The sequence below is a fragment of the Exophiala mesophila genome, assembly GCF_000836275.1.
Source record: "Exophiala mesophila strain CBS 40295 unplaced genomic scaffold supercont1.3, whole genome shotgun sequence".
Classification (NCBI taxonomy): domain Eukaryota; kingdom Fungi; phylum Ascomycota; class Eurotiomycetes; order Chaetothyriales; family Herpotrichiellaceae; genus Exophiala; species Exophiala mesophila.
Window position 1 is genome coordinate 471,305 of NW_015622506.1, and position 12,697 is coordinate 484,001.

Consider the following 12,697-nt stretch of genomic DNA (forward strand, 5'->3'; position numbering starts at 1 on the left):
CGGCCAAAATCCGCCCAGTCACGTAATGTAGGGTGGCGCAGACTTAGCAAACCTAGGTAAGATCAATCGTACCTGTTTCTAATATGCGTCTGCAGCAGTTATTGTTGATTCATTGCCCTCTGGGACAACTCAGTGCAGTGATCACTAACCGTTCACCATCTAGCAACCAGCATCTAGTTGCCAGCAAAACATTTCGAGCATCGATCAAGTCATTGATGATTGTTTCAGACGAATGGCACTCCATCCACTTCACCCGCCGCCAGCGGGCCATGTCACGACGACTGTTCTGATAAACAACGTCCACTGTGCCTCCTGCCTCACCTACATCCAGGAGGTCCTCAGTACATTACAGCCAGCGCCGTTAACGATTACCGCGAACTATATATCACACGAGGTGACGATAGTCCACTCTCCCGACCACTCTGCAACTGACATAGCTCGAGCTTTATCAGACGCAGCATTCGAAGTGCAGAGTGTGCAGACCGAAGATGAATCTGGCCATGTTATCTACGAGCAAGATTTAGTCCAGACCCATCAAGAATGGTTGGAGCAGGCTGCTCAGATGCTGAGCGAACAAGCATCAACTCTGTCGCGGCACCAGACGGCAGCACATCATGAATTACGAGACGATGCCGGCTACCAACTTGATGAGAAACATTTAGACCACTGTGTTCTTTGTCAAAAGGCGAACGAAAAAGCCGAGACATCTCAGGATGTTATCGTGACCATCCCTGAGGCGCAAAAGTTTACAGCCACTCTCAGTATCACTGGGATGACTTGCGCGGCATGCATCCTCTCCATTAATGAAGGGGTGCAGGGACTCCAATTCTTGACGGATGTCAGCGTCAGTTTACTTACCAATAGCGCAACTGTCGCCTTTACCGGCCCGAAGGACAACATCGATCAGATTGTGGAGAGAATTGAAGACAGAGGATACGACTGCCACATCGAGAGCATCGTTGAAGTTGGACAACCACAGCAAACAAAAGAGCTAGTGGAAAGGACAATCATGATTAGAATAGCAGGCATGTTCTGCGATCAATGCCCACGACGGGTTATTGAAGCTTTATCATCACCGTTTCAGGGACGACTTGCTATTGACAAACCGCCGTCGTACGATGACCCCATCATCATCATGACATATCGTCCCCAACCCGGCATCATTACTATCAGAAGTATCCTTGCTACTATACATGGCGTCAGCGACCAACTCAGAGCCACAATATACCATCCTCCAACGATCGAAGAGCGCTCTCGAACTATGCAGCTCCGCGAACGGCGTCGTCTACTCCTGCGGCTTCTCCTTAGCTTCATCGTCGCCATTCCAACCTTCCTTATCAGTGTGGTCTGGATGAGCCTTGTTCCCTCGACCAACCGCGTACGAATATTCTTCCAACAAAATATGTGGACTGGTGCCGACACTCGCGCCGAGTGGGCGCTTTTCTTCCTTGCGACGCCTGTGATGTTCCTCGCTGCCGACGTCTTCCACACCAGGGCAATCAAGGAGATCCGAGCACTGTGGAGCCGGAATAGCAACGTCCCCGTTCTTCGAAGATTTTACCGTTTCGGAAGCATGAACCTGCTCATGTCCGCTGGAACGTCGGTGGCGTACTTCCCTTCGATCGCCGTACTTGCTCTAGAAGCGCAAAAAACTGGGCAACACAACAGGCGACTGTCGACATACTTCGACACGGTTGTGTTCTTGACGATGTTCATTCTCGCTGGACGCTACTTAGAAGCGTACAGTAAATCTAAGGCCGGTGATGCTGTCACAATGCTCGGAAAGCTTCGGCCAACCGAAGCTCTGCTCGTGAGATCCAATCCGGAATCGGAAGATAGTGAGTTATCTCTTCCGATAACTAATGGCGAGAGAATCAATGTCGATGTTCTTGAAGTCGGAGACGTTGTCCGAGTACTTCATGGCGTATCTCCACCAGCCGATGGCACGATCATCCTAGGCGATTCCACCTTCGATGAGAGTTCTTTAACCGGAGAGTCTCGGCCTATTACCAAGAACACGGGCGATCAAGTCTTTGCTGGAACAATCAACACCGGTAAACCGATTAATGTCCGAGTCACTGAAGTCTCAGGCGCATCTATGCTTGACCAAATCGTCAAAGTCGTTCGGGAAGGTCAGGCAAAAAGAGCGCCGGTGGAGAGAGTGGCTGATATCTTGACGGGATACTTCGTTCCCGTTATTACCCTCATTGCCGTATCAACATTTGTTGTCTGGTTTGGACTAGGCCAGGGAGGGGCACTCCCGGAGAACTGGCTTGATGTCGACACAGGTGGCTGGGCATTCTGGGCATTACAGTTTGCCATTGCAGTCTTTGTCGGCGCGTGCCCCTGCGGCATTGCCCTTGCGGCCCCAACAGCTTTATTCGTGGGTTCTGGACTGGCCGCGCAACACGGAATACTGGTTAAAGGTGGCGGAGAAGCGTTTCAAGAAGCTTCCGATCTGGACGTGGTTGTCTTTGACAAAACCGGCACGCTCACCGAGGGCGGAAACCCGACTGTGACAAACCATGATATCATTGCTTCTGGTGAGGAGGAGACGAAGGCCATCTGGGCAATCGCACAAGCACTGGAGGAGTCTTCAAGTCACCCCATAGCAAAAGCAATTGCTGCGCTCTGCGGAGGACAAAGCCGCACTACCATCGCCGACTCTGCCATTGAAGAACTGCCTGGTCGCGGTCTCAAAGGCACATTTACCATCCATACATCAGCCAATGACACCCGGTACGAGGCTGCCATCGGCAGTGAAACTTTCGTCTCCTCCCTTGGCACTCCTATAACTACAGACCAGTCCAACATTATGGCGACATGGAAATCCGCTGGGAAAAGCGTCGCGCTTCTGGCTGTGCGTCCATTGTCCCTCTCAGACAGGGACGAAACCACTTTTAAACTTGTTGCACAGTTTGCAACCACAGATTCTCTCCGTCCTGAAGCTGTTTCCGTCCTTTCTGCTCTACGTGAGCAAGGGTTAAGCATCTGGATGATCTCAGGCGACAATGCCATGACCGCTATTGCAGTTGGGCATCAGCTAGGTATCCCGGCGACCAATATCATTGCCGGTGTTCTCCCTTCGGAAAAGGCGGAGCGGATCCGTTGGCTACAAAATTCCGCCCCTAAACGCAACGGCAAGGCGGGAAGAGCAATGGTGGCTATGGTTGGGGATGGCATCAATGACTCTCCAGCACTCACTGCCGCGGACGCCGGAATTGCCGTCGGCTCTGGCTCAGATGTTGCTATATCAAGTGCCAAATTCGTGCTAGTGTCCTCAAACCTGCACTCCTTGTTGACTCTTATCACACTCTCCCGCACGGTTTTCCGGAGAGTCAAGTTCAACTTTGCGTGGGCATTGGTGTACAACGTGGCCTTGGTGCCAATTGCGGCAGGAGTGATTTATCCGGCACCCGGACACCCGAAGTTGAACCCTGTGTGGGCGAGTCTGGCCATGGCGTTGAGCTCGCTGAGCGTCGTATCCTCGAGTCTAGTTATGAGGACAGGAATTCCTATCATTGGGTTTAGAGCATCCAGGAAGACATAGTGGAGATAGAGTCCAGCAGGACTTTCAAATCCAGTCAGGGAGATCGCAGCTGGAGAAGACTTGTGATATTTACCTCAGGATGATTATTATCGCTTGTAGAGGGTATATAAACGAGAGGAGAATATATCTAGCACAAGGGCTGCAGTAACCCATGACATCTTAAACGGCCGAAGGCATTCAGCCAAAGTGATATTTAGATAGCTAGATGTGAGGCGTTGCCTCGAGCGTAACCTAAGACGAAAGGAGACATCTGTTGAGACAAACATCACCCAGAGGCCGGAAATCCAGCTACAAAACGGTTGTTCGGAGTATTCTGTCATGCTACGTGCCAGAGGTGTGGTAATTTTAGGCAAAAACAGCATGGATGGCATTTCCAGTGTCCTGTTAATATGTACATAGATATATTTCGATTAATAGATTTCACCCTGATTGCGGACTGGGAGATGTGTGGAATAAAAGTATGTCCATGCCCAGGGCATTTCCGGGAATGCACGTTACAAGGTCGCTTTTTATTACCAGGACCGTACGGTATTGGAAATACCATAGTAAAATCCACTCGTTGATGATTCGTAGTTAGGTAGTCGAACTATGTCAGATTGGGAAAGCGTGACCCAGCTCTATCCTCAGCTTTTGGGGGGGAGAGAGTTGCAATGTGTTAGCAAAAGGGAGGGCGGTTTCGGGAACCACTGTATGCTCCCCCACTACGATTTCGCTTTGGAGAGAGCCCGTTATGGAAGCCATCCTCTTTCATATCAACCTGCCGGCCCAAGTTCGGAGGGGCCGCTTTGGGACTTCAAGTGTTGGCTTGAGCTGGGGGGCCGAAATGGGTAGATATCTACAAGGGAACCCGAAAAGATCCTATCTTTATCCTGAAGTGGTGTTAATATTGACTGCTCGCAGAGCTGGCTTCTAACTCTCTGTCATGCTGTGGACCGTCCGGAATTTACACACGAGGGAAGAAATCTCTTCAACGGGCAGGAAGACACAAACAGGGATTGTGTTCCACGAATGGCAAATCGTCCGTCCAAGAACCAAAAGCGGACCAAGTGGAATCGGAAATGTCGAGAAAAGTTAGCGGAAAATATTCGTAAGATCCGCTAACGTCTGGTCGATGCCTCTGATAACGCCTCTGTAGACAGCAGGCTTGGAATTACGGTCGAACCCTCCCAGGTACGGCTCAAAACAAACGACGACGATCCATATACATGGGAAAAAACCGAAGCGATAAGTCACCTCTTTGCACAGAACCTGAGTGAATTCTCTATTAAGTCTCTCCAAAAACTGTGTGAATGTATCGACAATAACTGTGTCGCCGCAACTTGGAAGCCTTCCGGCAAGGCGCCTCGTGCGACCCTTCGAGGAAATATGCAGGTAGACAGCCCTGTTGTGCATATTTTTCACCCACGCTATCAGGCTGACTGGATATGTGAAAGCAGGGCCATTTCGTGAAATCAGACATGAGTTTCACGGCCAGGATTATCGAGCTCGAGAAGACCGAGGAGAGTTTAGCCCGCGAGCTGAACGAGTGGAAGGCACAAGCCAGCCTAGAGTCAGAAGGGAGACAGAAGGCAGAAGAGGAGGCGGCTCGAATGGAGATCGCCCTTCGGGAGGCCCGAGAGGATGGTCGAAAGCTCGAAGGGTATATCCAGAAATGGAAAACCGAGGCAAAGAAATCCAGTGACGATGCTGCTAAGTCTAGGGAAGTCATAGACGCAATCCTTGCATTGCTCAAGGACTTTGGTTCGAGCATTCAGGAGGAGTCCTTTGGCCTCAAACCGAGTCCTCGGACATAGGAATTCAGCAACTTCAGATACTTTGCACTATTTCGAACCTGAAAACTTGTGGGTTGGGGAACCTCGTTGCGTTCTAAGTGATCATCTGCACAGCGATCACTCTCCGAGCTCAGCAACTGGAAAAAGGGACCTTTTGGGCTCGCAGCCTGATTTGGCTCCCTTGATCTTCCACGTACTCCCATTACTTAGGGCCGTTTTGGGACGCTGTCACCCTCAATGGCCTCGCTAGATCACCAAAGACTGGTGGCTTACTAGACACCCTAGCTCTGCTCTTTTAAAGAGACACCGTACAGCACCGCATCCCGCTCAACTAGACTCGGCCTTTCCCAACAGGTTCTCAGGGAACTCACAGCTTTCAACATGGCTAGCTTGAGACTACTCGTCCTTGCCGTGGCATTGTCCGGCATCTCTTCCGTTGCCTGCCTCGGGACCGCTGCTGTCGAGAATTGGTGTGATGTCGAGGTCTATATCTGGAGTATTGCAAATGTCCCCAACGACACAACTAATTATCTGGAGCCAAATATCGGCAGCTACAACGAGACATATCGAGTTAACCCCAACGGTGGAGGCATCTCGTTGAAGATTGCGACGGTTACCGATGATTCGTTCATCACGCAGTTCGAGTACACCTATCACCCTGACAATCCGATACTGGCGTATGACATCTCGAATATTAATGGGTATCCGTTCGAAAACTGGGGCCTCTACCTCTCACCGTCTTCCGGCGACTGCTCGAGCATCACCTGCGACCCTGGCGTGGCGCTTTGCCCAGATGTTTACAATCAGCCACATGATGACTTTGCCGTCAAATCCTGTGACGTGTCGGCCAACTTGACTCTCACTTTGTGTCCTCCTCAAACCACATCATTAGAGGCGGCCACAGTAACTGTGACGACGACCGACTCCGGGGGCGATGCCATCCTGACTACTCTCGCGACGACCATTACTTCGGTTGGACCCGTGACTACATCTCAAGGCACACTACCCGAAACTGTTACCGTGGACTCAGAAAGCTCTTCCACGACCGCGACGACGACAAACCTAGAGCCTGTTGTCGTGACTTTAATGACAACAGACACCGCCGGCGATCCTACCTTGACCACCCTGACGACGACCATTACGTCGGTCGGGCCGGTGGTCACCTCTCAGGATACAGCATCAGAAATTGTCACTACGGACCCGGCCACCACGAGCATGATCACTATCAGTTCAGAAACCATACTAAGAGCCTCAGAGACGACGGACGCTGCTGGTCAACTTTCGCTGACCACACTCACCACAGTAATTGCAGTTACTACCCTGGATTAATGAGAATCTGAGTATATTATCTAAAGATTATCATCTGTCATTAGCGGAACACACAGCGCGAAACTAGGAACATTCACAAATTTGAAGGCAACGAGGTCGATGGGGGTGGGCGGCGCTGCTCTGGGGATATAGCTGCTGAACGGGTACGAACCTCTTGCGTTCTGCATACATAGAGTCTTTACTAGTAGCTATGCAGTAAATATTAGCTAGTTCGCATTACTTTTTCAACCATTCTTGGCGCCTCTGTTCATGGCAGAAACCGTGAAGCCCAACACTTCGCCATAAATAGTGTCGCCTCGACAGATGACACAGGCAAAGAAGAGAACAGAGTAGAGTTCATTTGCAACTTAACTTTTAGTATACTGCAGCAGCTCTCCACGGCCTAAAATTTCAGATCCGACCATTGTCAGGGCCCAATTTTGTCACCCGAATAAATTGAGGATGGGGTCTGTAAACGGCTCTTGATAAGTTGTGAGAACTAGATCCGGCACCCTTCAGGAGCCGCATATAGACCCTCTTTTCACATTAAGCCTTAGAGAAACTGCAAGTATATAGTACAGTACTTTACACAACTTCAATGTCTATCTAAGGAAGATAATGTCAAGGAAACAATGAGCTCCTCGTCACGATCCCTGCCGCTGATGGAATTTCCTAAGAACTCTCCGTCTTCCGCACCCGCTGCTGAGGTGAAACGGACTCCAGTACCCGAAGCGCATATGCAGCAAGCAACATATTCTAAAAAACGATATGTGACCATTCTCCCTCCAAAGTTGAGGGAACAGCCGTCTCATCCGGAGTCCAAGTTTCCACAGGCTCCTCTCCCACTGCCTTCGTTTCAGAGAAATGAGGCTCGTCTCCCCAGGCCACTTTCGACGAACCCGCCACGCTCACAATCTCGATATGTGGCGATGCTCTTAGAGCTTGATGAGATTCCACGTCGCCACAACTTCTATGCCAGCTTGTTTACGTGGTTGATCCTGGCTGGATACATTGTATTCCCGGGCACGTTTACCTCTCTCAAAAGCTCCAATTCGGTGCAAGCAGCGGCAAGCAAGACTCCTGCAGGAAAAATTATTCTAGACACCGTTCAGAATGCCTCGCTCCTCTGGATAGCAGGAGCTTGCTGTCTCTTTGGGGTCGTTGGCATCGCTCTGCTCTGGAAAAGATGGAAGAGGAACTACATTTGGTTGGTAAATAGAATATTCTTGTAATGACTACCCAGCCGGCAGCTGAAAGCAGACGCTGACCTTATGATATCAGGCCAACTTTGCTTAATGCCATTCTCGGTCTGGTCAATACACTGATCAATGTGTACACCGCTAAGGACGGGAACTGGTCCGTGACTGCGACCATCACGGTTACAATAACGAGTGCGTGTGCAGGGATCAGCTTGATTTTATTCCTGGTCTACAATAATTGGTTATTGTATCAAGTCAAAAAGGACCACGATACTCAGATCGGTAATGAGCGCGGAACAGAGGCGTCATCACGACTGGGATAATGGGCTCGGAATCTTCATTATCTAAAAGCGATGCAACACGGTGGAGGACGGAGGCTACTTTTGAACTATAGCATGTTTCTTCGAAAATTTGAAACGTATCTGGCGTATAGGTGGTCGAACTGCTCATGGCATCTTAATTATTTAGGGGAGAATAGCCTTCAGATACCAAGCTCCGAACAAATAGATCAAAAATCATTCTTCACAGTCTTGAATACAACAGTCTACCCAAGTGTGAAATCTTTTGTAAGGTTCCAGAAAACTCATCCCATTAGCTCATATGTCGTGCTTCAGCTGCCGTTGAATATACACTGAAGATGCCTCTGAAATCAAGGAAGATATTTCATGGACGACTGTTTGCATATGAAGTCACCAAAGCTCTTGTGTCTTTCCTTAGACGGGGTTTCTTTCTCCACGCAAACGTCGTGCGAGCTGTATATCTTTTGATTCTAAAGACGTTAACTAAGAATGTCCTCTCGTAGGAAGCAGAAATTGGCTCACGAATAGTAACTCGTTTTGCGTGGATAGCGCAGAGATTAGAATCTTCGAATAGGCTCGCAAGATATAACTCGAGAGCTTCTTGCAGAGCTTCGATTGCCGTCGACTGGAATCGAAAACCATCCCCTTGCCATTTCATCTGGGGGGTTCTCAGATCGTCTGCAATTTCACGGACAAGCCGTTGAAATGGACGTTTGCGAATAAGCAACTCTGTGGATTTCTGATAGCGACGAATCTCTCTCAGAGCAACCGTTCCTAGTCACCGTCAATCACAATTTCATTTACTCAAATACAAGACAATAGAAGAGCAAAGGACAACCCTACCTGGCTTGTATCGATGCGGTTTCTTTACACGGCCCGTGCTGTCAGGGAGGCGCTTCCCTGAGAGCTGATCTTTCGCAAGGCTTCTTAAGTTCCTCCTTGGGGCGACACCCCCAGTGCTCTTTCCTGTATGTCATCCTCAACATAAATCAGGGACAATAATCAAGGACAATCTTACGTGCGGTTTGTTTCGTCCTCGCCATGAGGGGACACTCGATATTGGACCCCAAAGCAATTTGCCGGATGAGGCTTTATTTAACCGTCATTAAAGGGTCCTGATCTGGCTCGCTCGTGTGACATTAATCTTTTTGGTCCCTTTTGGACTACTGGGACCGAATTGAGCTCCCAGAGCCCTTTTGCGCTCTATTCAACTGGTTACCTTAAATGTGAGCATCTCACCTCTGATGTCTGACCCAAGGTGAATCATCATTCATCTTCTGTTAGCAAGAGTGTCATCTAAACCGAAGTCCCTCGTGTCTCGTCCAAGCTCTGCCCCTACGGGTCGCTTTTCTTTGAAAATTCCTTCTTCTATTGACATGATGTTCTCCAACTCTATTGGCAAGACTGTCGTGGTTCTTCTTTGGTTGCAACGAATGTCCGTTGGACGAGCTATCCCACCCTTACCCGACAACCACGAGTTAGCATCGAACAATACCGCAACAGGTCTTGAGCCTCAGCGGAGGAGTGAGGATTGGCCAGTGAATGTCGCATTTACTGCTGGCACGCAGACGCTTGGCCTTGAGCTCCCACGAGATGGACAGGTGCACGACTTGGGCTCTATCGAATGTCTCGCACTTCCTTCGTACTCCATCGGCGACTGCAACGACATTAGTGTCTCTCAGATTGGTGTCACGTCAGGAACAGCACCATGCACATTCATGGGTATCGATGGGTTCCAAATCACCATTACGGCCAATGATAAGGGGTACATAGACGTTACTCCCCCGCAAAATATCGTCTCCGGTTCTTGTGGTTAAATGCAGAGGAGGAAAAGCTCGTGGCAGAAGGGTGATTCGAGTTCGCAGGCAGTGGAAGGAGGCTGAACGTGCCAACACTCACGACGAGACGAAGCGTTAAGTAGATTCCTGGCAATATAATCTCGTTTACATGCAATCTGATTCCTTTCGAAAAACCGTATAGGGGAAGGAGGAAGGGATGCCCACAGCCACTCCAAATGGCGGCTTCGGCCACTCTTCACACATCCTTCAATGAGTCTTCATGTGCTGTAACCTGCCTGCGAAGTAGAGTGCAGAAATATATTTGGAATTTAGCTGATGACGAAACGGTCTAATCCCATGCCTACATGAGCTTCCTGGAGAAGGGGAAACAGGAAAGCGGCTAGCTACATCGTATCATAAATCCCGGCATGAGTCGTCCGATGCTGACCAAAAGATGTAGAAATTGGGGAACGAAGAGCGAGGGTTTGTCACTGGTTGGAAATATTGAACATGGCAGTAGGTGAAAAGTTCATAGAAGAGCCTGCAGCTCAAGGCAGCAGGACTAACCGAAAGCCTCGAAGTACCATTGCCACCCACGACTCTCCCTCCTGTCTTCTCCTCTACGGGACCATTTCGATAATCTGGTGCAGATGCCAATTCAGGCTCCTGCTGGATACCTCTTCTGGCTCCAAAGTGGTATCATAGAGACTGTGAGAATATAAGAGTGCGAGTAAACGATGTAGAATCTCGGTCACTCGTCAGATTCCAACTCAAACCAATCTCCCTAGAACTCTTTTGGAAGGATAGGTTTCTCCTCTTCTGTGCTTTGGGTCAATCAACTACGAGCCATGGGCAAGATTGAAATCTCAACAGCGGAGGACTTCGAGAATTATCGTCGAGAGTTCAGGAAACTCAGTCGGAGGCTTGACAAAGATTTTAGCCCCGAAGACTGTGAAGATATGCTCTTTGAAGCTGTGGACTACGGATTCGCCTTCCTACTGTACTGCAAAGAACTTCAAAGCAAGCATGCTTCGAAGCGTCTCCGTGATGAGGTGATTACTATCAGCGACAGCGACAGCGACAGCAAGTGTTCATCGCGATAATCCATGCTCGGAAGCTGATTACTCTCAGGCGGCGGTGCAGCCCTGACCTCGAAAATCCCAGACGTGGCGGTCAGTAAGAAACGTGCACGAAGGAATAGCACCGACAGTGAAGGTATGGACAGTTCGGTGAGCCTGCATTCTCACAACTAACTTCGGTCTAGGCGAGGATAATTCAAAGCCTTCGAAAAAGGTGCGAATGAACACGACCAAAAAGCGTACTCGAAATATGATGGAAGACTCTAGTGACGGTAAGTTTGCGGCTGGATCGCTCACAGCGCTACACTAACTATTTCTAGACGGACAAACAGGGAGTTCTTCTAAGAAAGCTCGTCTGGGTGGACAGAAGGTGGAAGCTGCCAAAGTATTCAAAGAACTCGATGCGCTATTGAAGACAACCGTCAAAGGATCAAAGTAGGGCCGATTCTAGAGCTAGTGAGACAGAATACTACAAGGAAAAGTTCAGGCGGGGAATGCCGACGATAGGAAATGAGAAATTCTGCAAGCCCGGGATGCAAGGAAAGGACGAGAGAAGGGAAGCCGAAAAGAACCAAAAGAAAGATGGGAGGAGCGGAGGATCGACCAATGTACACTCGTTTCGCTATGTTACCGTATGTCCACCAAGAATAGTTGTCAGTTGATCTGACCTGTCAAATGTTATCTGGTTCTCGAATAGCATTAAATGAAGATCATATTCAGGTTGAGGAATTATGGATAGGGGTATAGACATGCTAAAGGGTGACCCAAGGGATGAGCTGTAAGGCGGCTATGCAGTGCAAAATCCTGTAATAAAAAAATCTCTGGTTTGAAAGTCCCCGATGATGTTTAGACAACAGAAACAGTGAACTCAAGAAGGAGGGCAGCGATCGTTAGATATTCGTTCTATACCCGCTACACTAGAACAGAGTCTCGAAATGGATCTTTAGATATCGATAAAAAGAATAAGAATTTTCAAAGCGTTGGTACCAAAAATGATGCTACAATATGTGGCCTTGAGAGGTAATACATCTCAGGTTGCGCAATAACAGGCCAGGAGTTAGGTATTCCAGATTGCGAGAGAAATTCAACCTCGTGATTTGAAAATGGTCGACAATGGCAGACTTAGCGGCAATGGCGATACCGCCTCAGCTTCCTTCTCCATGCCTCACTATCCTATTGTCTCAATCGGCAGTCATTCATCCTTGTGAGACACCGTTCATTTCCCTCCCGATATAGAAGCTTTCGTCACACTAACACAAACAACTCTCTCCTTCAGGACTAGGATTGTTGGTGCTTCGAGCAGCTATCAGCTATGGGTGGCGTTTGTAGTGTTAAAATTTAACAGTAGAAGATTTCGAAGATTGTCGTGACAAACCTTTGGGTCGAAAGAAGTTCCGAAATGTAATCCAGGGAGGATCGTCCTTTCAAGTGAGCTCGGAAAACATTGTTCTAGAGTACATGCAGGCTGTAAACAGATGTGTTGGGATGGACGTCTGTCCTAACCAATCACTGATCATGCTGCTGAGAGAAAGGTGTAAAGGAGAAATGTCCTCAGTGACAGAAAGCTAGGACAATATCTTGGCGGGACAGGTTGTGGCTGGGGACGGGTTGTGCCGGGGACGAGTTGCGTCTGGGGACAGGTTATGGCTGAGGACAAGTTTGGCTGAGGACGAGTTGCGTCTGGGGACAGGTTATGGCTGAGGACAAGTTTG

At 49.1% G+C, this 12,697-nt stretch overlaps 3 protein-coding genes across 3 annotated transcripts; all 3 read left to right on the forward strand.

Annotated features, from left to right (window-relative positions):
• The first annotated feature begins 16 nt into the window (after positions 1–16).
• Positions 17–3,890, forward strand: PV10_03832 (uncharacterized protein). The gene has a single exon (XM_016368329.1). The coding sequence runs from the start codon at positions 233–235 to the stop codon at positions 3,548–3,550; it is 3,318 nt and encodes a 1,105-aa protein (XP_016224117.1). The 5' UTR covers positions 17–232; the 3' UTR covers positions 3,551–3,890.
• A 668-nt stretch (positions 3,891–4,558) lies between these two features.
• On the forward strand, positions 4,559–5,343 carry PV10_03833 (uncharacterized protein; the record flags this gene model as incomplete). The annotated part of the gene is made up of 3 exons (XM_016368330.1): positions 4,559–4,637; positions 4,686–4,921; positions 4,987–5,343. 3 exons carry the CDS (start codon positions 4,559–4,561, stop codon positions 5,341–5,343), a joined length of 672 nt encoding a protein of 223 aa, XP_016224118.1.
• Positions 5,344–5,703: 360 nt separating this feature from the next.
• PV10_03834 (uncharacterized protein) lies at positions 5,704–6,651 on the forward strand (the record flags this gene model as incomplete). Its single annotated transcript, XM_016368331.1, has 1 exon — positions 5,704–6,651. One exon carries the CDS (start codon positions 5,704–5,706, stop codon positions 6,649–6,651), a length of 948 nt encoding a protein of 315 aa, XP_016224119.1.
• Positions 6,652–12,697: the final 6,046 nt, after the last annotated feature.

Bases quoted from the DNA above. Each gene is read 5' to 3' on its own strand.
- PV10_03832 (XM_016368329.1), top strand. From the start codon at position 233: ATGGCACTCCATCCACTTCACCCGCCGCCAGCGGGCCATGTCACGACG.